The sequence below is a fragment of the Emys orbicularis genome, chromosome 9 (assembly GCF_028017835.1).
Source record: "Emys orbicularis isolate rEmyOrb1 chromosome 9, rEmyOrb1.hap1, whole genome shotgun sequence".
Taxonomy (NCBI): domain Eukaryota; kingdom Metazoa; phylum Chordata; order Testudines; family Emydidae; genus Emys; species Emys orbicularis.
The window spans coordinates 103468581-103495780 of NC_088691.1; the positions used below are offsets into that span (position 1 = coordinate 103468581).

General features: G+C 45.7%; 1 protein-coding gene across 1 annotated transcript in view; it reads left to right on the forward strand.

Annotated features, from left to right (window-relative positions):
* The window catches only part of LPP (LIM domain containing preferred translocation partner in lipoma), a 437929-nt gene that overhangs the window by 207828 nt on the left and 202901 nt on the right, over nt 1-27200 (forward strand). Inside the window, exon 7 of the mRNA XM_065410339.1 lies at nt 12194-12312. Within this exon, the coding sequence (XP_065266411.1) occupies nt 12194-12312 (119 nt within the window). The remainder of the gene's footprint in view (nt 1-12193; nt 12313-27200) is intronic.

Here is a 27200-nt window from a genome sequence, read left to right on the forward strand (position 1 = left end):
ATTTTAAAAGGTGAAAGCATATTTCTTGTATTATCTCTCCATCAACTGTATTAAACTGCAGGTCAGAAAACTAATTTGATAAAGCTGACCTATAATAATAATAATAATAATGGCAGCACTTTTCTCTTTCTTACTTTATTCGCTGTAACTTCACCAAAGTCAGTTGAGTTACCCCAGTGTCAGACTGGTTGTGAGAGGAGAATTTATATAGGCTGTTCACCTGTGGATCACCAAACACTTGGCCCAGGTGACTAAATGTAGTCATCTCTGTTGTAGAGAGAGATAAATGACACACACATAGGTCAAGGGTCTTGTCCAAGGTCATACAGAAAAGCAGTTTTGAATCAGAAATATTATTTATAGCCCATGCTCAGCTGAGTACAGATACCTTCTTCTACTGTATTGCAATGATCTGCTTTAAGTCAACTTCTGGGAGAAATTCTGTGGCCTCTGTGCATGGGGGTCGAGCTTAGATGGTCAGGGCGGCCTTAGAAATATGTGAACCTATGGATCCCACTGTCCATCCTCTTCCTTCATGGGCCATGAGGAGCACAGGAATGCCGGCATTGACTTCAGTGTGCTCATAACACTTAGAATCATAGAATATCAGGGTTGGAAGGGACCTCAGGAGGTCATCTAGTCCAACCCCCTGCTCAAAGCAGGACCAATTCCCAACTAAATCATCCCAGCCAGGGCTTTGTCAAGCCGGGCCTTAAAAACCTCCAAGGAAGGAGACTCCACCACCTCCCTAGGTAACGCATTCCAGTGCTTCACCACCCTCCTAGTGAAATAGTGTTTCCTAATATCTAACCTAGACCTCCCCCACTGCAACTTGAGACCATTGCTCCTTGTTCTGTCATCTGCCACCATTGAGAACAGCCGAGTTCCATCCTCTTTGGAACCCCCCTTCAGGTAGTTGAAGGCTGCTATCAAATCCCCCCTCATTCTTCTCTTCTGGAGACTAAACAATCCCAGTTCCCTCAGCCTCTCCTCATAAGTCATGTGCTCCAGCCCCCTAATCATTTTTGTTGCCCTCCGCTGGACTCTTTCCAATTTTTCCACATCCTTCTTGTAGTGTGGGGCCCAAAACTGGACACACTACTCCAGATGAGGCCTCACCAATGTCGAATAAAGGGGAACGATCACGTCCCTCGATCTGCTGGCAATGCCCCTACTTATACAGCCCAAAATGCCGTTAGCCTTCTTGGCAACAAGAGCACACTGTTGACTCATATCCAGCTTCTCGTCCACTGTGACCCCTAGGTCCTTTTCTGCAGAACTGCTACCTAGCCATTCGGTCCCTAGTCTGTAGCTGTGCATGGGATTCTTCCGTCCTAGGTGCAGGACTCTGCACTTGTCCTTGTTGAACCTCATCAGGTTTCTTTTGGCCCAATCCTCTAATTTGTCTAGGTCCCTCTGTATCCGATCCCTACCCTCTAGTGTATCTACCACGCCTCCTAGTTTAGTGTCATCGGCAAACTTGCTGAGAGTGCAGTCCACACCATCCTCCAGATCATTAATAAAGATATTAAACAAAACTGGCCCCAGGACCGACCCTTGGGGCACTCCGCTTGAAACTGGCTGCCAACTAGACATGGAGCCATTGATCACTACCCATTGAGCCCGACGATCTAGCCAGCTTTCTATCCACCTTACAGTCCATTCATCCAGCCCATACTTCTTTAACTTGGCAGCAAGAATACTGTGGGAGACCGTATCAAAAGCTTTGCTAAAGTCAAGGAATAACACATCCACTGCTTTCCCCTCATCCACAGAGCCAGTTATCTCATCATAGAAGGCAATCAGGTTAGTCAGGCACGACTTCCCCCTGGTGAATCCATGCTGACTGTTCCTGATCACTTTCCTCTCCTCTAAGTGTTTCATAATTGATTCCTTGAGGACCTGCTCCATGATTTTTCCAGGGACTGAGGTGAGGCTGACTGGCCTGTAGTTCCCCGGATCCTCCTTCTTCCCTTTTTTAAAGATGGGCACTACATTAGCCTTTTTCCAGTCATCCGGGACCTCCCCCGAATGCCATGAGTTTTCAAAAATAATGGCTAATGGCTCTGCAATCTCATCCGCCAACTCCTTTAGCACCCTCGGATGCAGTGCATCCGGCCCCATGGACTTGTGCACGTCCAGTTTTTCTAAATAGTCCCGAACCACTTCTTTCTCCACAGAGGGCTGGTCACCTTCTCCCCATATTGTGCTGCCCAGTGCAGCAGTCTGGGAGCTGACCATGTTTGTGAAGACAGAGGCAAAAAAATCATTGAGTACATTAGCTTTTTCCACATCCTCAGTCACTAGGTTGCCTCCCTCATTCAGTAAGGGGCCCACACTTTCCTTGACTCTCTTCTTGTTGCTAACATACCTGAAGAAACCCTTCTTGTTACTCTTAACATCTCTTGCTAGCTGCAACTCCAAGTGTGATTTGGCCTTCCTGATTTCACTCCTGCATGCCTGAGCAATATTTTTATACTCCTCCCTGGTCATTTGTCCAATCTTCCACTTCTTGTAAGCTTCTTTTTTGCATTTAAGATCAGCAAGGATTTCACTGTTTAGCCAAGCTGGTCGCCTGCCATATTTACTATTCTTTCTACACATCGGGATGGTTTGTTCCTGCAACCGCAATAAGGATTCTTTAAAATACAGCCAGCTCTCCTGGACCCCTTTGCCCTTCATGTTATTCTCCCAGGGGATCCTGCCCATCTGTTCCCTGAGGGAGTCAAAGTCTGCTTTTCTGAAGTCCAGGGTCCGTATTCTGCTGCTCTCCTTTCTTCCTTGTGTCAGGATCCTGAACTCGACCATGTCATGGTCACTGCCTCCCAGGTTCCCATCCATTTTTGCTTCCCCTACTAATTCTTCCCTGTTTGTGAGCAGCAGGTCAAGAAAAACTTGCAGTTCTGCCTTAAGACAATGACTATACTCAAATCTGATGCTTCAGGGCTTCAGCTGCTCACCTGCAGGGGGCAGGAAGGAACTTTTCCCCCAATGCACATTTAGCCAAGGATATTGCTGGCTTTCTTTTCCCCCTCCTTCCTCTGAAGCATCAGTGATTGGTGTACAGGAGGCTCAGACTAGATAATCTCAGGGTCCCTTTTAGCCTTAAATTCTATGAAACTATAATGGCATCTACTGTCAGTGTAAGTCAGAGATGCTGGTGGTGTGACGGGTGGTCTGCCTCTTTTAAGGGCTTGGGGCCAGCCAGCCCCGGACATTAACCAGGTGCAGCAGAAGAGGCCTGGTGTTCCCCATAAAGCCAAGCGGCCATTAAGGATTAGAGAGCTCAGAGGGGAGCCGGGATGGCAGGAAGGGGAGTGTCCTTAGAAGGGCCCCGAGAGGAGACTGTGCGGCCTGAGGGACTCCCGGGGCCAGAGGCCGGGATGCCGAGGGTCTCCTGGAGAAGCCTGACCAGACTTGGAGCCTTTGTTTTGTCGACTTTAAGCTGTGGGAGCTTTGAACGAAGGCCTAGGGTGAGGGCCTTATGGACTGTTTGGGGGATTGAAACCTTATTAAAGAGGACATTAGATTAGCTTTGTTTTGGCTTCTCCTAGCCCAGATCTGATAATGGGGACGTACTGATGCCCAATCGGGGAATTAAGGTTGGGCACACCCCCAGCACTGCCCCGGGCTGCAATGGGGCATGCGGGGATGGCAAACCCGTTTGACAGGTAGTGATTTTACTTGACATTTGGTGTAGGACGTCTTCGAAGTGCCCTACAAACACGAGCTAATTAATGATGGGCTCTCATGAAATGACCAGGGATTTCAGGAGAGAGCTTGTCCGTATGGGACTTCCAGCTCAGCGAGGCTTGGGGAGGCAGCTGAGTTTCTTCATGCTTTGGGGAACTGAACCTTTGGTGCTTGACTGTATGCTAACTGCTGCCTTTCCAGTAGCGTGGAGGAGAATTGGGGAGGTCTACATAAGCCTGGGAGCCTGAGGTTTTCTGCATCAGCGACCACAGGTGGAAAAGAGATTTGATGGTGGTGATTTTAAGTGATATTTTAAGTGAGGTGGCACCCCGGGGGGAACCCATCACAGGAGATCCTGTCATGTTAAGTGAGAGGCAAATCATGCCTCTTGCCTTGTTCTGATTAAAGGTAAAATATAGGAAAGTTTGAGTGATTTCAGGGGAGCTACTCCAGGTTTACACTAATGTACCAGCTCAGAATCCCACCTAAGGGTTCAGAGGGATGCTAACTATAGGTGTGTAGGCTGGGGGCGGGGGAAAGAAGGAGAATTGTTTTTTTATTGCAGCAGAATTTCTGGTAGCTGGGTCAGCAGTGGTGGTAATGAAGTTTCAAAAGTGGAGGGCTAAACTGATATGGGACATGGTGCATTGGTTTTCTATGTGGTAATCAAAAATACCAGATGATCGTTGACATGCGTTTTTTATTTGAATAGAATATTTTAACCAGCACTCGCGATTCATAGTCTTGAACTGTAGGGGACTAATGTTCCTGTTCTCCAGCTGGGAGAAACTAATTCACCATCTTGTGTTGTAAACACTCACTCATTTTAACTGATTACACCTCCAATGTTCTTCAAACCACTAAAATTACTAATTGCTATTCCTTACACATCGGAGAGTGAATCCTGAATAATTAACCCCAAATAAAATTAGATGAATTGGCCCTTTTAATTAGAATCCCTGCTGCTGTTTGTTCTGAGCTTCCTTTTCTTACTGTTAAGAGACTTTTAGAATAATTAAAACTGCTTAAGTCTTAAACAGCCAGTGACCTTTTAATACGATGTAAATCCATAAAAGCAATATTTCAGCTAACAGGTGGTGCAGTAAATTTTTAGTGCAACTATCTGACAGAGTCAATGTTCCTTTTTTAAATGCTGAGAGTGAAATTAGCCAGTTGTTTTTAGCTGCTTATTAATACAGTAGCTGATTAGCAAATGTCGTTAACATGGGAAGATTAACAGCTGGTAAAGAGCATGGCAGTCTAAAGAGTGACTCTGATAGGTATGTTAGTTTAATGTACTAATCACAGGCTGAATTAGCATGTTTAGGTAGATCATGCAAATAATATGCAGTCGTGTGACTGTTTTGTGTGTATAAATGTGGGCTCAAATGACTGTTCATCTGTTTCTTTCTACAATGCTCCAGGCAAAAAAATGTTACATCATCCTGGTCAAACAACATACATTAAAAAACAGCAGCAGCAACAAAAATTCTATGATGACCTCCCTGTCGCATGCCCTACTGGGTGAATGTGGCACTATTCATGCTCCCTGTCTCAGGTTCCTTTCTGAGGTGGGAGGTGTCTTGCCTCTCCATGCCCCCATCTGTGCTGCAAAAGTGGCTCTGACCAAGTCCCAAACAAACCTAATCCCTTCCAGGGTAGCAAGCGTCCAAACTACAGAGTCCTAACAACAAAGATTCTTCTGCCCCTCGGGGATTCTCTTCAGCCCATCCCCTGAGCCCTGTTCCCAGGCCCTGTTCCCAGCCCCTATCCAGGCTACATTTGAGAGCTTCTCCCTGAGCCATTATAGAGCTCTCAGCCCCCAAACAGGTTCCCTGGGAGTGCCCCACTTCTTGCAAATCCTGGCTCAGTGCCTTCTACCGGAGCCTTCCCACTCCCTGTGGTTCCAACTGCAGGCTGGTCTCTGTCTTTCTATAAGGCTCAGGGTCCATTAAGTTATCACCTGACCATTTTAGCCCTGGGAAGCAGTTAATTAATTATGGCACAGGTGTGGCTGGCCCATCTTCCCTTCAAAGGGCCAGTGATCCTATGACTCTCTCCACAGAGAGTCATGTGACACCTTTAAGACTAACAGATGTATTGGAGCATAAGCTTTCGTGGGTGAATACCCACTTCGTCAGACTCACGAAAGCTTATGCTCCAATACATCTGTTAGTCTTAAAGGTGCCACAGGACCCTCTGTTGCTTTTTACAGCTCCAGACTAACACGGCTACCCCTCTGATACATGTTTATACTGGAAACTTGATGGCTTATAGGATTGAAAATAGGATACAGAGTCACACCGGAAGGTCACTGATTCAAATCCAGAACAATGCATATATAAAAACACTGCAGTGTCACTACTGTAAGCTGTAGGGTTTGTCTGTTGTTAATAATACTGTAGTACATTGCAGTAGTGCAGTGCTTTGGGACTGTTACTATAGAATGTGTGTGTGTGTGTGTGTGTGTGTGTGTGTGTGTGTGTGTGTGTGTGTGTGTGTGTGTGTGAGAGAGAGAGAGAGAGAGAGAGAGAGAGAGAGAGAGAGAGAGGTTAGTAGTGGTCAAGAGTAAGTACTCTGAAGGTTCTCTGGCTGATGTGAAATGAATCAGGGGTAGTGCATAAGTGATCACATTCCTGTTATGTTTGTGGTATACCCAGAGAGAAGTTAGATAATAACATACACTACTCTTGCTGAAAGGTTGCAAAGTTACAAAGATTTATTTTTTAGAATTCAGAACACATAATACACAAGAACCCTAAATCAGAGAGAGACAAAGCAGACTGCTACCTAAAACAGAGAGGCACAATTTGCCACACCTTGCTTTAATCTGGCTGTTTCCAGACTGACTCTAATTGCTTGCTTCCCCACAGAGTCCCTTAGCCTCCAGACAGGACCAGGAAAACTAACTCTCTCTCTCTCTCTCTCCGTGATAGCTTGCAATTTCCAGCACAGTTTTCAATATGCCACAATTATAAAAACCACCATAACAAACTGCCACTGATTGGCCCTTTGTTTGACCTTTTTGGCAGAGGCTAAGGACTTGGCATTGGAGCCTGCATTATCCCCTCATTCTCATCCTTAGATATGATCCGTTCAGAGCTGAAGCACATGGGGAGGGGGCGGGAGGAGCCAGCAGGGAGCAATCTTGTTCTGCCATTGCCCTTGGTCTTTCTGTTCTGAGAATAAACAGAAGAGGTTTTTTCTCCGGATATTTCTAACCAGCACTAAACCGACTTCAGAATTAGAAGTACTCATGATAATAGGAGACTAATGAAAAACATCTAATCCTGTAGCTTTCTGATGTCAGTCAGTGATTTGGGAACATGAGCACAAATCTTGTTTTGCTGGTTGATTTATTTCATTAAGAAGTTATTGCTTGTTCCAGAAAAGATGTTTTGTTTTGATTTTTCAAACAACCTGTTCTGACCAGGCAAGCGGACCTTCACATGTGTCTGGAAATTACCAAGCTGCGATTCCTTCCCAGGTCTAGAATCTCACAGTAACAGTTGTGTTAGTCAGTGGAGGCCATTTGCTTTGATGCACTTCGATTCCCGATTGACAAACAGATTCCCCTTGAAAACACTGGAGCAGATTTTATAGGCCCGATCCTGCAAATGCTCATAGCCAAGCAGTGTTTACAGCCATCAGCACCCAATAGGCTTCACTGTGTTTGCAGGGATGGGCTGTGAGTGAGAGAGGAGTCTGGTATGCTAACTTGGCACCCCCTTGGCAAAAATCCAAATGTTCCCAGGAAGTTTAAGGCCCCCTTTCTCATTTCAGGTGTGTATTCTTTGGATTTATGTTTGGCAAGTACGATAATGAAATGTCTAAACTTCTTTTTTTAAAACATACTAGAAAAGAAAAAAAGCCTATTTTGCTGAAACATACAGAATTACTTCCATGGCAATTAGTAGGCTTGGCAGCAGGGCCGGCTCCAGCGTTTTTGCCGCCCCAAGCGGCGAAAAAAGAAAGGAAAAAAAAAAAAAGCCGTGATTGGCAGTTCAGCGGCAGCTCTATTGCCACCACTTCGTAATTCGGCGGCAGGTCCTTCCCTCCGAGAGGGACTGAGGGACCTGCCGCCGGACGTGCTGCCCCTCTCCATTGGCTGCCCCAAGCACCTGCTTGCTGCGCTGTGCCTGGAGCCGGCCCTGCTTGGCAGAATTTGATTTAAATGTTGTCAGATTTCGACAGGGATCAATGTTTGCTTTTTAAGCAATTTTTTTCTTCAATTTTTATCTATTTTTTCAGTGCCATGAAATTATGCGGTGTAGAGGGATCAACATCACATGTCAAAATATACAAAGTAAATCTTCTTAAATCAAATTCTCTTTAAGTTCTCAAGCAGTGTTTTTCTTACTTTGCCTCTCTGTAAATGTCGATGATGGTGGATGGAAATCTTTTTTTGTTGGTTTGCGTGTGTACAGCGAAATCAATGTTTACCAACATTTACCAGTGCAAAACTAATCCTTCCAAGCCTAGCAATAAGGGTAAGGATTTGTGGATGGCTGTCAGGGATCTGAAATTAAGCCAGGAGGTATATATAAAAAAGCCTTATGTCATCATGATGAATGATGATTCAGGTATCAAGGGTAGGCTTGTGGTTAAAGCACTGGATGGAATTCTCCTGGCTCTGCCATAGATTTCCAGTGTAATCTTGAGCAAGTCACTTAGCTCTTTTCTGCTCCAGTTATCCACTCTGTACAGGCATAGCAACGTTTTAAGCACCACGGCTCTTTGCCAGAGAATGTCAAGGTATGTCCATTGAGATATCACAGGTTCGGGCCTGCCTGGCAACTGCTGCTGAGCGCTCCTTCAGGAGTGTGGAGGACGAGAAAGAGAGGAGCTTGGTAGAGGTTGAAAGAGAGGGATATAAACAGACAGGGTGTGTGTCTGCATATTACACAGAGGGAGATACGTAGGCATGATTTCAGTGCACTTTGCTTTGTCACTTCTGGAAATAAAATGGAGATGATGCTTTGGTTTAACAGAGTGCCATACGGTGACTCGCATGGTGATCAGCTGTTGGAACCCAGCAGCGAGAAGCTGACAGTGCGGTTCCTTAACTCCAAGGGAGAAAAGGGAGGTGAGAGTGGCTGTCTGGGAAAAAGGTCTCGGGCTTGGAAGAGACAGGTTCTGCAGGCAGATCAGCCGACTTTGGGCTGGAATTCATTATAAACTAAACTGCAGGCGGAGGGTTTGTTTGACTGTGTAGAGAATCCATGACTGAGCTAGAAGTGGGAGCTGAGAGGCATACAGCATGGTCCAAACCCAAAGAAGAGCGATTCTGTGACTGGCGTGACAGAAGAGAGACTGAGACAGAGGTACACTCTACTCCGGTGTCCGAATTACGGGGGAGTGCAAGGAAAAGATTTCTGCAAAACCAGGGCCGGCTCCAGGGTTTTTGCCGCCCCATGCGACGGGAAAAAAAAAAAAAAAAAGCTGCGATCACGATCGGCTCCACTGCGCCGCTTTCTTCTTTGGCGGCAATTCGGTGGCAGGTCCTTCCCTCTGAGAGGGACCGAAGGACCCGCCGCCGAATTGCCGCCGAAGAGCCCGACGTGCTGCCCCTTCCCCTTGGCCGCCCCAAGCACCTGCTTGCTGGCCTGGTGCCTGGAGCCGGCCCTGTGCAAAACTCTCAGGAATCGTAAGAGATTTCTCTTCGAAAAGTGTTGAGGGAAACTGTGTCTGACACTGGGAGAAAGAGACGGCATTGCTATCAACCTGGAGTGCTGGGCTCAATGCAGGAATCCCTTGGTGACTTTCTCTGGTCCTTGCATCAAGTAGAAAATCAGACTGTGAGTGGTCATAATGGACCTTTCTGGCCTTAAAATCTATGGGGCAGATCCTCAGCCAGTATAAACTGGCATAGCTCCATTGACAATTTCCACCAGCTAAGGATATGCGGCAATGAATCTATGTAGCAAGCTGCAGACCAGAATGGACGCTGGTGTTAAATGGACGTGGCATCAAACCCCTGACACAGGCTGTGGTGTTGTCCCGGGGTGGATTGTGCCCCTTCTGACACAAGATCCAAGGCAATCTGGGCCTATATTCTGCTTCTTTGCAAACTTTGGCCGTGGCAGGGCGAGTCCTTGCGTGGTGCACACCAGGGTGTGCCATGTTGGTGGAGCAGAAGCGATGCATGGGGCACCAGACAGGTTAAGCACTGGGGGAGCTGTCCTGTGGGCTGAGCTAGAATAAGTATCACACCCTTGGTATGTCTGTTTCTTATTTGTGGGGCCACAGGGTTACGTACAAAGAAGGTGTGAAAGTGCCCAGGAAGAGGGAAATTCTCCCTCTGAATATAGTCATAATTATTTATTTGTATTACTGTATTGCCCAGGAGTGCTTATCGTGGGCCAGGGCTCCGTTGTGCTAGGCGCTGTACAAACACACAACAAGCTTCAGAGCTGTAATCTGGTCATATTTATGTAATGTAGGAAAGTGAAGACACCGGAAGAGTCAAGGTCCACCTTTGCCCAAACCTGCAGGAAGGTCTTTGGGACCATCCTTTACTTGTACAGCACCTAGGACAGGGAGGAACTGATCCTTGGTTCAGTTACGTAGGTGCTTCAGTGATACAGGTAATAGGTATGTCCAGCTACTGCTAACAGATGCTCAATGGGTCAGTGCAAGATGATCCCTTCCTTCCCCCCCCCCCCCCAAGATCCCTGACACCATGAAAATTATCCCTGAGATCAATACAAAGGGGGCACATGATGCAATTTTAAAACACATTTAACACTGATACAAAGAAATGATTTTACATAATACATAAATAACGACATTTCTATGCATAATAAGAACATTCCCAGCTCTGTTGTTTTAGAATAGCAATTTATAACGGATACAAACCCTCACGCTTCAAGGCGTAAGCCACCACTGAGTGTATGGGGTTAGGAAGAAACTACCGTTAGGGAAGCGTTGATCCATAATTGTGCACTAGGAGTTTTTGCACTTTTCTCTGAAGCAGCTGGCACTGGCCCCTCTCTGAGACAGGATACCAGACTGCATGAGACAGCTGGTCAGCTCTGTAGTTCTACTAGAGTCTGTAATAATGGAACCTGACACACAGCTTCCCAGGACTCCCCACCCACACTACCTCGCATAGCCTGAATCCTGCTCACTACCCCTCCTATTGACGATTTGCCCGCTGCCTCCCCCTCGTTAGACAATGGGTGCTTGTGCATTGCTGATGTTCAAAAGTGAAAGCAAACTGCGGTGAAAGCGGGGGAGAGGCGTTCTGGATGTAGCCAGCTGATCACCCCCATTTCTCTGGTTAAGGAGCCCCCTCGGAGTGCTTTGTGAGAAGTGCTTTCAACCCGGCCTCCTGGCAACTTGGAGTTTGCACCCACGGCTCTCACCTGGAAGATAAACAATTGGGCTGCCAGTCGTGTTGTCAGGACACGGGACAGTTGTTACCGAGGGAGCCTGTGTTTACTAAAACAGTGTCTGCAAGTGACCAAACTCAGCAGCATCCCCTGGATCAACACTGGCGTTATTTGTTTAAAATACTAATATTTTCGTTTTAATCCACACATACAAATGCCCACAGGCGATCCAGCAGTGAGCCTTTCTGTATAACGCTGCCAGCAAAGAGCCTTATCCCAAAGCAGCCAGAATTACAGTAAATTTTCTCCCAGGACACTAAATTCAGTGCCGGAGTTAAAGTAACCTGTATTTCCCCCCATCGTATCTCCTTCAATGCCCTGGCTTTCATGCTGCTTGTACACCATTCTGCATCCTTCACGTGTCCATGTCATCTAAGACACAGGAAAAGAGCTCTCTCGGGGTAATCTGAACGAGTAGTAGTATTGTTCTCTATTGGTGGTTTGTATGACAGCAGCTCCTAGAAACCCAAATGAGGGCCCCATCGTGTTAGGTGCTGTACAGACAATCACAGCTTTGTTACCAGTCCTTGCATCTGAAAAAAATAAAGGGGAAAAAAGAAAAAAAAATCTATCCCCTAGGACCCCAAATCTCCTTCTTTATGTAGATTTGCAGGTTACTCCCATGCGGCAGTGTGTCCACTGAGCATTGATTTAGGAACACCACAGCTTCCTTTAGAGGCTTGCTATCCTGTGGTCAGTATCCGCTTTCGCCCCGGATGTATTTGAGACTTTCCTAAGGGGTTAAGGCACTTCTGGGTTCACTGCAGTAGGAATGTAGAAGAGCTGGCATGTGGCTCCTCAAGTCTTGGATCCAAAGATTTCAGAACAATTTACAAACATTAATTAACCCTCATAAGCCCCCTGTGAAATAGGTGGATGATGTTAACTCCCTTTGGCAGCTGGGGGAAACTGAGGCACAGATCAGTTAAATGACTTGTTCAAGGTCACACAATGAGTCAGTGGAACGGCTGGGAATAGAACCCAAGAATCCTGACTGCCCAGTCTCCTGCTCTAACCGCTGGCCTCATTCCCCGCTCCCTGTGTGATGAACTTTGTTGGCTCGTTTGCACCATCTTAAGCCTAAATCCTGTGATTATCTGTTGTAGATTTCCCTCTGCCACCACCACCACCACCACTTCCTGGAGATGATCTCGGGAACCTCCCAGCGCCTCCTGGTGCCTTTCCCCCACCACCCTCTACAGATGAGGCTGGTTTCAGTGTGCAGGTAAGGCGGTCTGGGTGTTTCCTGCTCAGACGGGTCATAGTGGGGATGGACTATGAGTTGCATGTTCATGGTGATCAAACAAGAGGTAGGGGAGTGCTGTGGTTTGAGAATGGAGAGAAGTAAATAGTGGTGTCCTCCAGGGGCCTGTACTGGGACCAGTCCTATTCAACACATTCATAAATGATCGGAAAAAAGGGTAAACAGTGAGGTGGCAAAATTTGCAGATGATACAAAACTACTCAAGATAGTTTAGTCCCAGGCAGACTGCCAAGAGCTACAAAAGGATCTCTCAAAACTGGGTGACTGGGCAACAAAATGGCAGTTGAAATTCAGTGTTTATAAATGCAAAGTAATGCACATTGGAAAAGATAATCCCAACTATATATATAAAATGATGGGGTCTAAATTAGCTGTTACTACTCAAGAAAGAGATCTTGGAGTCATTGTGGATAGTTCTCTGAAAACATCCACTCAATGTGCAGCAGCAATCAAAAAAGCAAACAGAAAAAAGATATACTGGCACTAGAAAAGGTTCAGAAAAGGGCAACTAAAATGATTAGGGGTTTGGAACGGGTCCCATATGAGGAGAGATTAAAGAGGCTAGAACTCTTCAGCTTGGAAAAGAGGAGACTAAGGGGGGATATGATAGAGGTATATAAAATCATGAGTGATGTGGAGAAAGTGGATAAGGAAAAGTTATTTACTTATTCCCATAATACAAGAACTAGGGGTAACCAAATGAAATTAATAGGCAGCAGGTTTAAAACAAATACAAGGAAGTTCTTCTTCACGCAGCGCACAGTCAACCTGTGGAACTCCTTACCTGAGGAGGTTGTGAAGGCTAGGACTATAACAGCGTTTAAAAGAGAACTGGATAAATTCTGGTGGTTAAGTCCATTAATGGCTATTAGCCAGAATGGGTAAGGAATGGTGTCCCTAGCCTCTGTTTGTCAGAGGATGGAGATGGATGGCAGGAGAGAGATCACTTGATCATTGCCTGTTGGTCCACTCCCTCTGGGGCACCTGGCATTGGCCACTGTCGGTAGACAGGATACTGGGCTAGATGGACCTTTGGTCTGACCCGGTACGACCGTTCTTATGTTCTTATTTAATGTTGGGAATCATTAAGAAAGGGTTACGGTAGATAATAAGACAGAAAATATCATATTGCCTCTATATAAATCCATGGTACACCCACATCTTGAATACTGCGTGCAAATGTGGTCACCCCATCTCAACAAAGATACGTTGGAATTGGAAAAGGTTCAGAAAAGGGCAACAAAAATTATTAGGGGTTTGGAACGGCTGCTGTACGAGGAGAGATTAATAAGACTGGGACTTTTCAGCTTGGAAAAGCGACAACTAAGGGGGGATATGATAGAAGTCTATAAAATCATTTGTGGTGTGGAGAAAGTAAATAAGGAAGTGTTATTTACTCCTTGTGATAACATGAATTAGGGGTGACCAAATGAAATTAATAGGCAGTAGGTTTAAAACAAACAAAACGAAGTATTTCGTCACACAACGCACAGTCCACCTGTGGAACTCTTTGCCAGAGGATGTTGTGAAGGCCAAGACTATAACAGGGTTCAAAAAGGATTTAGACAAGTTCATGGAGGATAGGTCCCTTAAAGGCTATTAAGCAGGATGGACAGGGATGGTGTCCCTAGCTTCTGTTTGCCAGAAGCTGGGAATGGGCGACAGGGGATGGATCACTTGGTGATTACCTGTTCTGTTCATTCCCTCTGGGCCACCTGGCATTGGCCACTGTTGGAAGACAGGATACTGGGTTAAATGGACCTTTGGTCTGACCCAGTATGGCCGCTCTTATGTTCTTATGAGATCCTTTAAAACCAAGTCAGCTGAAGCTGCTTGCTTCCCGAGTGGGAGAATATTTGACCCACAACATGCTAGGCTATTAAAGGGACACAGGGCTTGATCCAACTCTTGCCGAAGTCACTAGGCCCCTTCCCCTTGACTTGAATGGGAACTGGATCTGGTTCAGGGAGTGTGCAGTGAAACATGTTACACCTTTCCTTGTGGATTTCCTTTGCCACCTGGACAAGGTCCTGATGGATCCTGGGATGGACTGCTACATAAAACCCTGAGCTGAGACTCGAGAGACTTGACTTAAAGTCCTAGCCCTGCCACAGACTTGCCACATGACCTTGGACACATCTCTTGATCTACCCTGTGGCCCAGTTCCCTGTCTGTAAAATGGGGATAGTAGCAGAGAGGTCTTGTGAGGATAAATACGTTAATTACTGTGAGACATTCAGGTGCTAAAGTTTTGCCTTTCTAAGCGCAGAGATAGAATATGGTCTTGCAGTAGGGTGTACAGACCCTGTCCAGCGTCTGGCTGGCAGCAGGTTAACGTTCTTGAGCGAGGACCGTGGCTTCGGTGCCTTTAAATGCCAGGATTATCAGGGAAACTGGCAGCATGGGTGGTCCTAGCTTTGGGGAATTAGGTGATTCCCTGGCAAATGTTGTTCTGTCTCTTACCTCTCTGAGAAGAGGGGATGTTAGAGTGATGGTCAAGGTAAAGCAAGTGACAGAGCCTCTAGGCTGGCTTGCCTCAAACTGTACAAGGTCATTGATGACAAACTCTGATTTTGAGGCTAAAGAATTCTTCTTTGCCGGGAATCTGGCTAGGTTGTAGTACATCCACCTGTGGACAGGTCTAATGATGCTCCCCAAGAGGCCTGAGAAGATGGCATAGCTGAGTTCAATGGAACGATTCCTGTCAGATTCACTCTTATCTTCAGACCCACGCGCCTTGTTCTCCTGATCTGGGCCAGACATCTGTCATTTATAACCTATGGAGTATCAATTATAATAGTAACACCTAGCTCTTTTATGATGCTTTCCATCCCTTGATCTCAAAGCAGCTTCACAAAGGAGGTCAGTATCATTATTCCCATTTTACAGATGGGGAAACTGAGGCAAAATTGGTGCTCAACTTGGACAGTGAAACCTAAGCACTTAGTTTCACGCTCTAATTTTCTTGCAGTAACACCCCAGTGCTGCCATGTTTGGATTCACAGCACTGGAGGGGGAGGGGAGGTTTAAGTCCTCTTTACGTATATATTAAATGTTTTTAAACAAGGTAGGGGAAGGGGAAAAGGACAGGAAAATGAAGTCCGCTTGAAAGATCCTCTTAATTGAAATTCAGTGGGAAACCCTGTTCCCAGAAAGGTGGTGAGGGCATGGCTGATGGTATGTTTGGCAAATAAGGAGAAAAACCAAGAGGCTATTGCCACATTGGCTTGTGCTCAGTTAAAAATATAAAAACAAACAACAACCCGAAAAGTAAGAAAAAACCCAGATGGGAAGAAAAATGCAGTCGATGTTTGCCAAAGAGAAATCGACAGATTGGGGGAGAGAGAGAGAGATTTTGTTTTCGGGTTTCTAAGAAGGAATTATAAACAGCATAGGGGGAAAAATGAGAATCTGTCAACAATTCTCTCTAGCATTGCCTCAGATATATTGCTGTGATGCAGATAGACCACAGCTAATAGCAGTCACGTGGCGTTTACCTTCATTGTTGGGTAGTATGATCTAGCGGTTAGAGCATTGCCCAGGGACCTGGGGAACCTAAATGCTGTTCCCACCTTTGCCACTCACACTCTGTGGGTGAAATTCACACGTGGGCTGTGGAGCAGCACGAGCTCTGCACCACTGATGTCTCGTATATAAACCCCGTTATGGTGAGTTCACTGCTGCACAGGGCTCTGTGCTGGCATCTTGTTCTTCTCCTTAGCCTTCCTCTGCTTGGTGCTTGTACCACTCAAGAAGACAACTTGAATGGTTTGAAATGCCTAGAGCTCTTTCAACGACAGGTTCAAATCCTGAAAGAATCAACTCAGCCCTCTGTTCTGGGGTATGATTCGGTTTAGTGTCCAAGCGTTTGGATGAGTGGTGGGTGGGTTTGGATGAGCCCTGTCTGTTCTGCTTGGGCAGTAGAGATCCCATGACGCTTCTTAAAAGACGAAGGGTTAGCCTGGCGTCCTCGGCCAGCATTTCAAAGACTCAGCTGAAAACTTTGGCAAGTGAGACTGGCATGTCCCTATTCTGCCTTAGTTACCCTAAAAAGGGCGCATAGATTTATTAAAGAGCCTCCATGCACCTTTGTAAAGAAGGTAAGAGGTTGAATTGCGTACGGTTTTGCATGGGAGAGTTTTGATAGACCTTCCATTAGCTCCTCCATGCCCCAAACCGGTTAGAACGAAGTGGGGAGCTCAGAAATCAGGACGAGCCACTGGAAATGCTGGTCGCATTGTTTGTCAGAGACACACACAACAGGGGCTTTTGGAGAACTTAGTCTGAGCAGACAAGTTACCTGAACTGCAGACCTGCAAAGGGCTTCCCTCCCTTGCTCCTTTGTCCTGACTGGGTTATAAGCTCTTTGGGGCAGGGACTGTCTCTTACTACATGTGTGTACAGCTCCTAGCACAGTACGGACCTGATCTTCACTGAGGCCTCTAGGCAGAATTGTGATACAAGTAATAATAATATCTATGTCTTACATAGTACTTTTCACTAGCAGATCTCAGAGCACTTTATAAAGGAGGAGAGTGTCATTATCCCTATTTTACAGATGAGGAAACTGAGGCCTAAAGAGTGATGAAGTGACTTGTTCAAGGTCATCGGGGTACAGGGGCAGAGCCATGTCACCTGAGTCCCAGTCCAGTGCTCTATCACTTAAGCACACTGTCTCCCTATAATGAATATGAATAAGTTATGAATAGTAATAACATCTAGAGCCAGTGAGGGTATGTCTACACTGCAGTTAAAAACCCATGACTGGCCCATGCCAGCTGACTTGAGCTAAAGGCCTGTTGAATTGCAGCATAGACATTCGCACGCAGGATGGAGTATAGGACCCTGCAAGGTGGGAGGGTCCCGGAGCTTGGGCTGCAGCTGAGCCCAAATGTCTACCCCACGATTAAAAAGTCCCTTACCCCAAGCCCTGCAAGCCCAAGTCAGCTGGCCCGGGCTAGCCAGTCCAATTGCAGTGTAGACGTACCATGTGTCTCTTTGCTGGCTGGGCGAAGAGAGTGGGAAGAGAGGGTTTTGGGGTTCCGAGAAGTGACTAAAAATGGAGGTTAGAATGGAAACACTTCTGCAGCCTTAACTATAGCAGTTGCCAATGCTCCCACGGTGCCGATATACCCGCACGGTAGACACTGGGATGTTCAGTGCAGGAAGAGGCTTTGCCCCTGCCATTTTATAATTCCTCTGTGGCATACCTGTTGTCAGCAGAGGATGGACAGGCTGCATGGCTCGGGGAGGGGAAGGGGCATTCTGCTTTTCTGGTGGCTTGCTTTGGATTTTTGTAAATCGGAAAACATGCTGCTCCAAAGCATCCTTCCTCCAGGAAACTGCTTAGAAGAGGCCCGCTCCTCGCACTCCCTCTCCCAGCGAGTGCGAGAGACAGACACAAACACAGGCCCGCTCTCGCCAGTGTCAATGGATTAATTTGCAAGCAGCGGCTCATCCCTTTAAATAGAGGTTGCTAGGCATTTCGCTGGCTTCCTCACAGTGAATGTTAGTGGTGTTGTCTCTTCACTGCTGTGACTCATCTGCTAAGCTAGCGTCCAGCTAAAAAGGACAGCCTTTTTTTTTTGTTGGTTAGTGCATGTAGAGACAAACCTTTGAAACAAGCGGCATTTTTGCCAGGAGAGGGTGCTGCTTCTACTGGCTGCACTCCGTTCTTTAGTGAGAATCACAGCTGCTACGTGCCTTTAAAAAATAATAAATTGCATTCCTTTCAGCATTCCTGAGAGGTGGAGCAGGCCTAGGAGGGGGGAAAGATATGTTCAGCCTTCCTCTGCTGCTAGGTTTTGTTAACCGCTGGCCTGAGTTGGGGGGCGGGTTGGGCTCAGGTGTGCGATACCGAGGAATGACTGTAAGAATTTGGGGCATTAGCTAATGGCCAGGCTTCATTGTAGCTGGAAATGAACGGAGGCTCTGGCTGATTCTCTGTAAGTAGCACTCCAGGCTGTGCATGTTTGAGGGTGTCCTTCTGCAGGTTTCGTAGGCTTCTAGAGCCTGAAGTGTAAAGCCGAAGCCCGTTTGTCCAAATCCCTGGGATAAGAAACTTCCTTGTATGTGAAATTAAACCATGTACCCGCTAACTTAAACCCTCTTATACCCAAACCTTATTTTATCAGAATGCTGTTCATGTCCCTAAAAAAAGGGCTCTGTTGTGTTCTTTGTTAAAATCAAACAAAATAAATGTTATCGATGTGTCTAAATGCTCACGTATACTTTGTATGAACAAATATATGTGTGTAAATACACATAATGCATGAGTGTTTATGAAGCATGTATGAGACTATATGATATGTGGGTATATAAAATAGATCAGAAGTATACAGATAGCTGGGGAATAGACATATTTTATCCCTGCTATTTTTTCCCATCATGTGAGTAGTATGATCAGTAAGTCCAGTAATAGAAGTGGGGGTGGGGAAGAGGGGCAGGTTGTGTTGAGTATTTCTTCCAATCAGACCTTGATGCAGTTCATCTTATAAGCAAGCACATGTGTTGTTTCACAATGACAAACCACAGTCTATTTTAAATCTTCTATAACCCTCTGTTCTCATTTATTTAAATTTTTAGCCCTTACTCTCTTCCGAATAGACAACAATGTTGATTATAAGCAGCTAATTTTACTGAAACCGGAAACATTTTAATAGTATAGCATAAGTTAGTTTTGCATCTAAGCTCTCTGCTTGGATATTAATATCTTGCTGTGTTATATTCATATCAAAGCACCCTGGGCAAGGGGTACAAGGGAAGCACAACTGTAAATAGGCTTGGCAGAATTCATTTTTTATTTTTTATAATTTTAACAGATAATATCTGCGTTTAATTTTAAGCATTTTTACTTATGTTATCGATTTACATTTTCAGTGGCATGAAGTTGTGGGAGCGTCGGACAATTATGTAAGGGTCTCTAGGTGCTCAAGCAAGCTCTGTAGATTTCGATTATTAGCAATGGAAATATTTTTTTGCCCGTTTGGGTGTTTATGGTGAAATCAATGTTTACACATATTTACCGATTTACAAAAAAATCGATTCCTTCCAAGCCTAGATATAGCCAATGAACCATTTTCAAATTATATTGTTGTTTATCTATTATTTGTGTTACTTCTATTATAGTAGTATCCAAAATGTGCAAGGTGCTGCACAGACTGAATTATTTGGCGAGGGGATTGTGCCTTACACTGAGCGTGCTGAGAGAGACTGGGATACAGATGATAAAGAATAATAGGAAGACCAGACAGAAAGCTGACAAAGTTTGACTCCTAGTGTGACAGGTCTTCACAGGGTGCAACCTGGATTGTGTCCCACCAACCTGGGCTCCCTCTCACACTGTGATGATGTTGCTAAGCCACAAACTTCTGGTAGGTGCTTCACTTACACAGACAGGGACACACTCAACTGAGTTACATGAATACTTCTCCCAGCCATGAACCAACAACAGAGAGGCACCAGCCAATTCCCCCCCAGCTCCCCAGCCTTGCACCCCAGGGCTGTACCATCCTGCCCTGGTCAGAAGCCTGAGCAGTGTAAGTTCATTAAGTTCGGCACTTCTACAAAGGGAAGTGAATGTGCACCAGCCTTTGTAATCTGAGCAGATTTCCCAAGCACTTCAATCAGATCACACTGTTTTAGGTAAAATATAAAACAGATTTATTAACTGCACAAAGATCGATTTTAAATGATTATAAGTAGTGAGCATAGAGATCAAAGTTGGTTACCTAAGAGATAAAATAAGTTTGCAGTCTAAATTCTATAATCTAAATAGGATTTGACTCAAGCAGTGTCTCACCCTGATAGTACAAGCTGGTCACAGATCTTCAGTACACAGGCTGGAACTCATCTCCAGCCTGGGACCACCTTCCTCTTGTTAGTCTTTGTCCTCCGGATGTGTTTCCAGGTGTTGAGTTGTGGGGGGAAAGTGAGGCCAATTAATAATGTCACTTCCCCTCTTTTATAGTTTCTTCCAGCTTGCTGGAAAGACCCTTTGCTATGATGTGAGTCAAGCAGTCTCCATTGTCTCCCTGCTGTCTCTGAGACGTCTCCACTGTATACAGATCCTGGGATGGTCCTTGAGAGTGTGGATTCCCTTCAGTGGGCCATCAGCGTGTCTGGCTGCTCCATTGTTGTATCTGAAGGGCTGGTTGTGGCTGTTCCCAACCGCCAACATATTTCAGTAACACACACATAGCAAAACTTCATAACTTCCCATACAATGACAGGACATACAGTCCAACAGGATATTAATGTTCAACAGATCAAGACTTTTTAAATGATAGCTCACAAGGCATACTTTGTACAGAGTATATCATAATTATATGACAGTGTTGAATATGGGGGTTCCAGGGTACTGTTTTGAGGTACAGAATGTAACACCTAGTGTAGACCCAACACTGGCCTACAGAGGGTGTAAGGGAATAGGAGAGTTATGATGCCCAGGCTTGGAATATTTAGGCAGAGGAAAAGGGGATTTGAAGAAGTGGCCATTCTGCCATTGGTGCACTGGGGTGCTGCCCCACCCAGGAAAGGGAGCAAATGAGATCAGAGTAAAATAACATTCTCCTGATCCCAATTTGAAGTGCCATTCACGGCGATGAACTTAACAGACTGGCTCTTCCGCTAGTGTCCCGGGCTGTGAAGTCCACATTGCACTAGTCCAGTGGTTCTCAAACTAAGGCCGCCGCTTGTTCAGGGAAAGCCCCTGGTGGGCCAGGCCGGTTTGTTTACCTGCCGCGTCTGCAGGTTCGGCCGATCACGGCTCCCACTGGCCGTGGTTTGCCGCTCCAGGCCAATGGGGGTGGCAGGAAGCGGCGGCCAGTACATCCCTCGGCCCACGCCTGCAGCCCCTATTGGCCTGGAGCGGCGAACTGCGGCCAGTGGGAGCCTCGATCGGCCGAACCTGCGGACGCAGCAGGTAAACAAACCGGCCTGGCCCGCCAGGGGCTTTCCCTGAACAAGTGGCGGCCCCAGTTTGAGAACCACTACACTAGGGAACGCCAATGCAGCATCCGAGACTCAACTGAACGGTCCACCGGCCACAGCACAGAAGGGTATGTCTAAAAGCTCAGCTGAAGCTGAGTGCCCTCCCTAAGATGTTGACCTGCCTTCATGTGTGAAGATGAAGTTTAAAAGGATGAACCTTTCAATAAAGCCAGGAGAGGTGGAGCGTTACAGAGAGCCTGAATTTGGAAAGAGAGGGACCAGCGTTTCTATTTGATGCTTTAAGCCTGGCTGTATTCTGTGATAATGAATCAGTTTTAGTCAGACAAGTACAGTGCACAGTGGAATAGTGAGGTACTGATTTTGGAGGCTGGTCTGTTGTCTGATTTAAGTTTTACATCAAGTAGCCCCGGGCAAAGTAGACTAACTTTTTTTTTTTTTTTAAATAAATGTCAGCCCTTTTGTGGGAGAACATTTTGCACTGGTGCAGTGGTAACTATGCTGCATGCCAAGAAACACCCAATGCCCAAAACTCCCAGGGCTAAAGCAACATTCCTTTCTCTCCCTCTTAGTTCCCATCATAAGAAGAAAAACAAAGCTTTGTGTTCTGCTCTCCACGACAGGCAGCTTTGTTGTCGGAAAATGTTGCCTTTGCAAGGAACATGCAGCACAGTGACAGAGCAATCCTGAGTGCTGGTGAAATTACCACTGGGAAAATGTCATTTTAGAGTGAGGTTGGAAGGGATTCTTCCTAGGAGAGCGGGATATGCGGTACTTTAAAAGTCGTACTGCTATTAAGTTCCATCTTAGCAGAGCCATTTCCCATAATAGTATTTTTCTGTTTTTGTTTTGCTGATGAAAATGCAGCAAGCCGGTAATCTCTAATGCACAGGGGAGCAGGTAGGAATGAGTCTGACTGGAAAAAGGTTATATAACAGTTTTAAAATATATATATATATTGGAGGGGTAAAAGAGAGAGGTTTGTGCCTTGCTGTAGCAACTTAAACTACAAACTACGCTCAAGAAAATGAGGTTTAGTGTAGGCAGGTTCTCTGGAAGCTTCCCCCACACAGATGTGCCAGTGCCCCACAATCCTCACCTCCCCGCATTCTGTTCCCGTCCTGGTTCTCCCTCTCCACACGCCCCTTCCCCCCATTACAACTTTGCTAATGTCTCTTGAGCCTAACCTGTTCCAATGCCGGGCTGCCTATGCACGGCTCTGCCAATGCCCCTTGCTCCTATCTTGCAATACACTTCTGCTTTTCCCCTTAGAATTGTGACCTGCTCATATGTGATTGGGTCTAAACCACCCTTCACTTTCCTGTTAAGGGGAGGTCTGAAGGCCCCCAGCCCCATTCAGTGTAAGATAATGCTGCCAGAGTGGCGAGTGGCCTTCTAGAAATTTACACAGAGCTAGCATTGCCCTTACCAAAGGGAATGCCTGTTGGTTCCTATGGGAATGTTGGCTCTAAGCAGAAACATAAGTTAGGGACATTTCCTTGAGGTCTAGTGTAGATAAGTACCCATCCTAGGGGAATAATTGTGAAAGCAAGTTATGGACATGATTTCCCACTGAAAAATAACCAGGTATGTTGTTTTATCTGCAATTATTCAGCACCTAAATATATCCCCACAAGCAGGGCCGGCTCGAGGGTTTTTGCCGCCCCAAGCGGTGCAAAAAAAGAAAAAAGAAAAAAAGCCGTGATCGCGATCTGTGGTGGCAATTCGGCGGGAGGTCCTTCGCTCCGAGCGGGAGTGAGGGATCGTCCGCCGAATTGCCGCCGAATAGCTGGACGTGCCGCCCCTCTCCGGAGTGGCCGCCCCAAGCACCTGCTTGGCAAGCTGGTGCCTGGAGCCGGCCCTGCCCACAAGCTGTCTAGGGACGGACCCAGGTGTGGGGAGTTCTGTGCATCTTGAACATCTAAGCCATATTTGTTAGCAGCATTATACAGAGAGTGTATAGACTGTGCCGGTTATTTACTGATCTGTTTTGATGCTCTCTTTCTCATGCCGGTTGTTTTCATGAACCTTAGGTCTGTTAAGGTTTAAACCAAAACACAACCAGACAGAGTTTTCGGAGTGAAAATGGTGGTTCATCCAAATCACATCCTTCTCCCTTTTTCAAAGCCTCAGCCCCATTGGGCATAAATACTTCAGCTCTGATCCTCTGGGATGTCTGAGGCACAGGAAGGTAGAGTTGGCAAAGAAAACCAGGAGAAGGGGATGGAGCACACGTCTCTAAAGCAACTCCCATTCTAAATGAGTCAGCCATTTTCTGTACTGTAGAATAGGCTCAGTTGGGACATCTCTTGGACCTTTTTGGGAAATGATCTTTTTCCCTCCAAGAAAAATTCGGACAAAACCAAAGTTTTCATTTTCGTCAAACATTTTCTTTTGAAAAACATTTCAAGTTTCAGTTGAAAAAGGCAAAATGTTCAACCTTATTTTCACATTTGTGTTTCCTGGGAAAGCCATTCTCCATCCAAAAAATAAAAAAAAGGATTTTGGGGGAAATTTTAGGAGATGGCATATCACTCTTGTCTGATGGGGGAAATGTTAATGGCCCTGATTTACAGGTGGGGAAACTGAGGCACAGAGATGAAGTGATTTCCCTGAGGCCTCACAGGGAGTCAGTGGCAGAGACAGTGGCAGAGATGGGTGTTAGATCTGAGTTTTGACTAAAGTTGCATGATGGTTGGTGGTTCTTTTGAGGGAGGCCCAGCACAGTCTGTTTCTCCTTAAAGGCAGTTAAGCTCTGCTCCATCATGAAGGTGTTGGCATACCCATAGCTGCTGCAGCCTGCCTCTGCCCTCCAGCCATTCTCTGCCTGGTGCGTGAGAAGGAGCTCTGCTTCCCTGTGAGGATCAAAATGGCAGCAGCGTCTGTGAAGAGGTACCTCATTATCTGGAACCAGCAAATGCCCTTTCTCCTCAGCCTGCTGTGTGTGAGCATCCTGTCCCCAGAGGGTGACCTATAACCCGCTCCCCTTCCCTCGGGAGACACCAGACAGGTGCACTAGCTATTGTGCTACATGCTAAGGAAGTAGCCGGTTGGAGAGTGGGTGTGGGGTGCTGAAATTTTAGCCACCAGGCCAGAGCTAGCCCTCTTTGTGAGGAGCAAGAAGGAGCAACCTATCCAGATGCGTTGTCCCATTCAGAATTCCAGTTTACAGGGTCAGACCCAAAATATCCACCTGTCTGTTCTCAGGGAGCCCTCGCCAAGGTTTCAGTGGTACCGTTGGCTTTGCATGGAGTTTCAGGTGCAAGAAGACTCAAAATCTCAAAGTGAAACTGAGCCTGAGCCATCGACTTTTACATGATCTACATATGTCTTTGCCTGAAACCTGAGTCCAGTTTGGGAGGCTCTTGGGTCCTTGCAAAATTCTGTTCTGTAAGGAAGTGGATAAACCAAGAGAGATTGCAACCAACCCTTTCCATCCTTCCCTAGCAACTGACATGGAGCATGCAGCTACAGTGTTGGAATACTGTAAGAATCGAAGAAATAAAGGGTTAAATATTTCTTTCATCTCCATGTGTTTTGCAGACTCAAAAACTAAATAAACCATTCAACCCTGCACTTTGTTTAAAAAAATAAAATTCCTTAGCTTACAAAAGAAACATGTATCAGAGGGGTAGCCCTGTTAGTCTGAATCTGTAAAAAGCAACAGAGGGTCCTGTGGCACCTTTAAGACTAACAGAAGTATTGGGAGCATAAGCTTTCGTGGGTAAGAACCTCACTTCTTCAGATGCAAGTAATGGAAATCTCCAGAGGCAGGTATAAATCAGTGTGGAGATAACAAGGTTAGTTCAATCAGGGAGGGTGAGGTGCTCTGCTAGCAGTAGAGGTGTGAACACCAAGGGAGGAGAAACTGCTTCTCTAGTTGGATAGCCATTCACAGTCTTTGTTTAATCCTGATCTGATGGTGTCAAATTTGCAAATGAACTGGAGCTCAGCAGTTTCTCTTTGGAGTCTGGTCCTGAAGTTTTTTTGCTGTAAGATGGCTACCTTTACATCTGCTATTGTGTGTCCAGGGAGGTTGAAGTGTTCTCCTACAGGTTTTTGTATATTGCCATTCCTGATATCTGACTTGTGTCCATTTATCCTCTTGCGTAGTGACTGTCCAGTTTGGCCAATGTACATAGCAGAGGGGCATTGCTGGCACATGATGGCATATATAACATTGGTGGACGTGCAGGTGAATGAGCCAGTGATGTTGTAGCTGATCTGGTTAGGTCCTGTGATGGTGTTGCTGGTGTAGATATGTGGGCAGAGTTGGCATCGAGGTTTGTTGCATGGGTTGGTTCCTGAGTTAGAGTTGTTATGGTGCGGTGCGTGGTTGCTGGTGAGCTACAACATCACCGGCTCATTCACCTGCACGTCCACCAATGTTATATATGCCATCATGTGCCAGCAATGCCCCTCTGCTATGTACATTGGCCAAACTGGACAGTCACTACGCAAGAGGATAAATGGACACAAGTCAGATATCAGGAATGGCAATATACAAAAACCTGTAGGAGAACACTTCAACCTCCCTGGACACACAATAGCAGATGTAAAGGTAGCCATCTTACAGCAAAAAAACTTCAGGACCAGACTCCAAAGAGAAACTGCTGAGCTCCAGTTCATTTGCAAATTTGACACCATCAGATCAGGATTAAACAAAGACTGTGAATGGCTATCCAACTACAGAAGCAGTTTTTCCTCCCTTGGTGTTCACACCTCAACTGCTAGCAGAGCACCTCACCCTCCCTGACTGAACTAACCTCGTTATCTCCATACTGATTTATACCTGCCTCTGGAGATTTCCATTACTTGCATCTGAAGAAGTGAGGTTCTTACCAAAAGAAACATGGCTATTATAACTGAAAGAGCTTTAAAGATCTATTTTGCTTTCCCCAAGTGATGCTTTTCATTTCATTCCTGCGCTTTACTCAGCTTGGACAATGAAAATAGTCAAGTTCGCTTTCTTTTCTCCTTGTCAGTTTGACACTGCGGTTTTCAGAGAACCTATTCAGGAAAGCTCTTCAGTGGGTGCTTAAGTCACAGTGAAGTCAATAGGATTTAAGCACTTGCATAAAGTTGAGTACATGTTGAAGTGCTGCCAGGATGCCAGGCTGCTGTATGTAGGTTTCTAACACGTTTGAGTTCCGATAAGAGTTTTTACAACATTCCTGTTCAGATTCGGTTTTGTAAAATGGTTCGTTTGAAGAAAACCTCCATCTTTGATCAAAACTGCTTGACTGTGTCCCTTTGAATAAGCTCTTTATTAAATGGTCACAACAAACAGGCGAGCATGGGACAGAAAAGAGGAAGCAAGAAATAACTGAAGGCTAGAGAAAATTAAATGGTGCAGAGAAGGGAAGCGTGGGAAGAAATCAGAATCTAGGCAACTCCAGCTTTTCACAATGATGTTACAGAAGAGAGGTGGATTTCAGAGCTAAAGCCTCAATTCACCTAAGTCCCTAAGGATCTGCGTAAGTCTCATTGAAGACTAAATATGGCTGGAATTAAGCACGTGCTCTTAACTGGCTGCTAATTGTCCAAGAAGGTGACCAATATGCTGTCTGTCTCTATGTATTATTTTTTTCATACTGTGTTTTTTTTCTATACTAGCTTATTCCTTGACTTTGTTCACTTAGGCCAGGTCTATACATAGTTTTTGTATCAATTTAATTATGTTGGTTAGGTTATAATTTTATACTGATACAGTGAAAGTGGAACATCCCCTTGTGCGGACACAGTTTTACTGGTATAAAGGTGTTTATACTGGTTATTCTCATAAATTTGGTTTCCATACCTGTACAGTTAAAGTAGTACAAAAGCTGGTTTGTAGACAAGCCCTTACAAATGCCATCAAGCCTTTGTTTCTAACTTTCATAGATTCATGGAGTTTACAG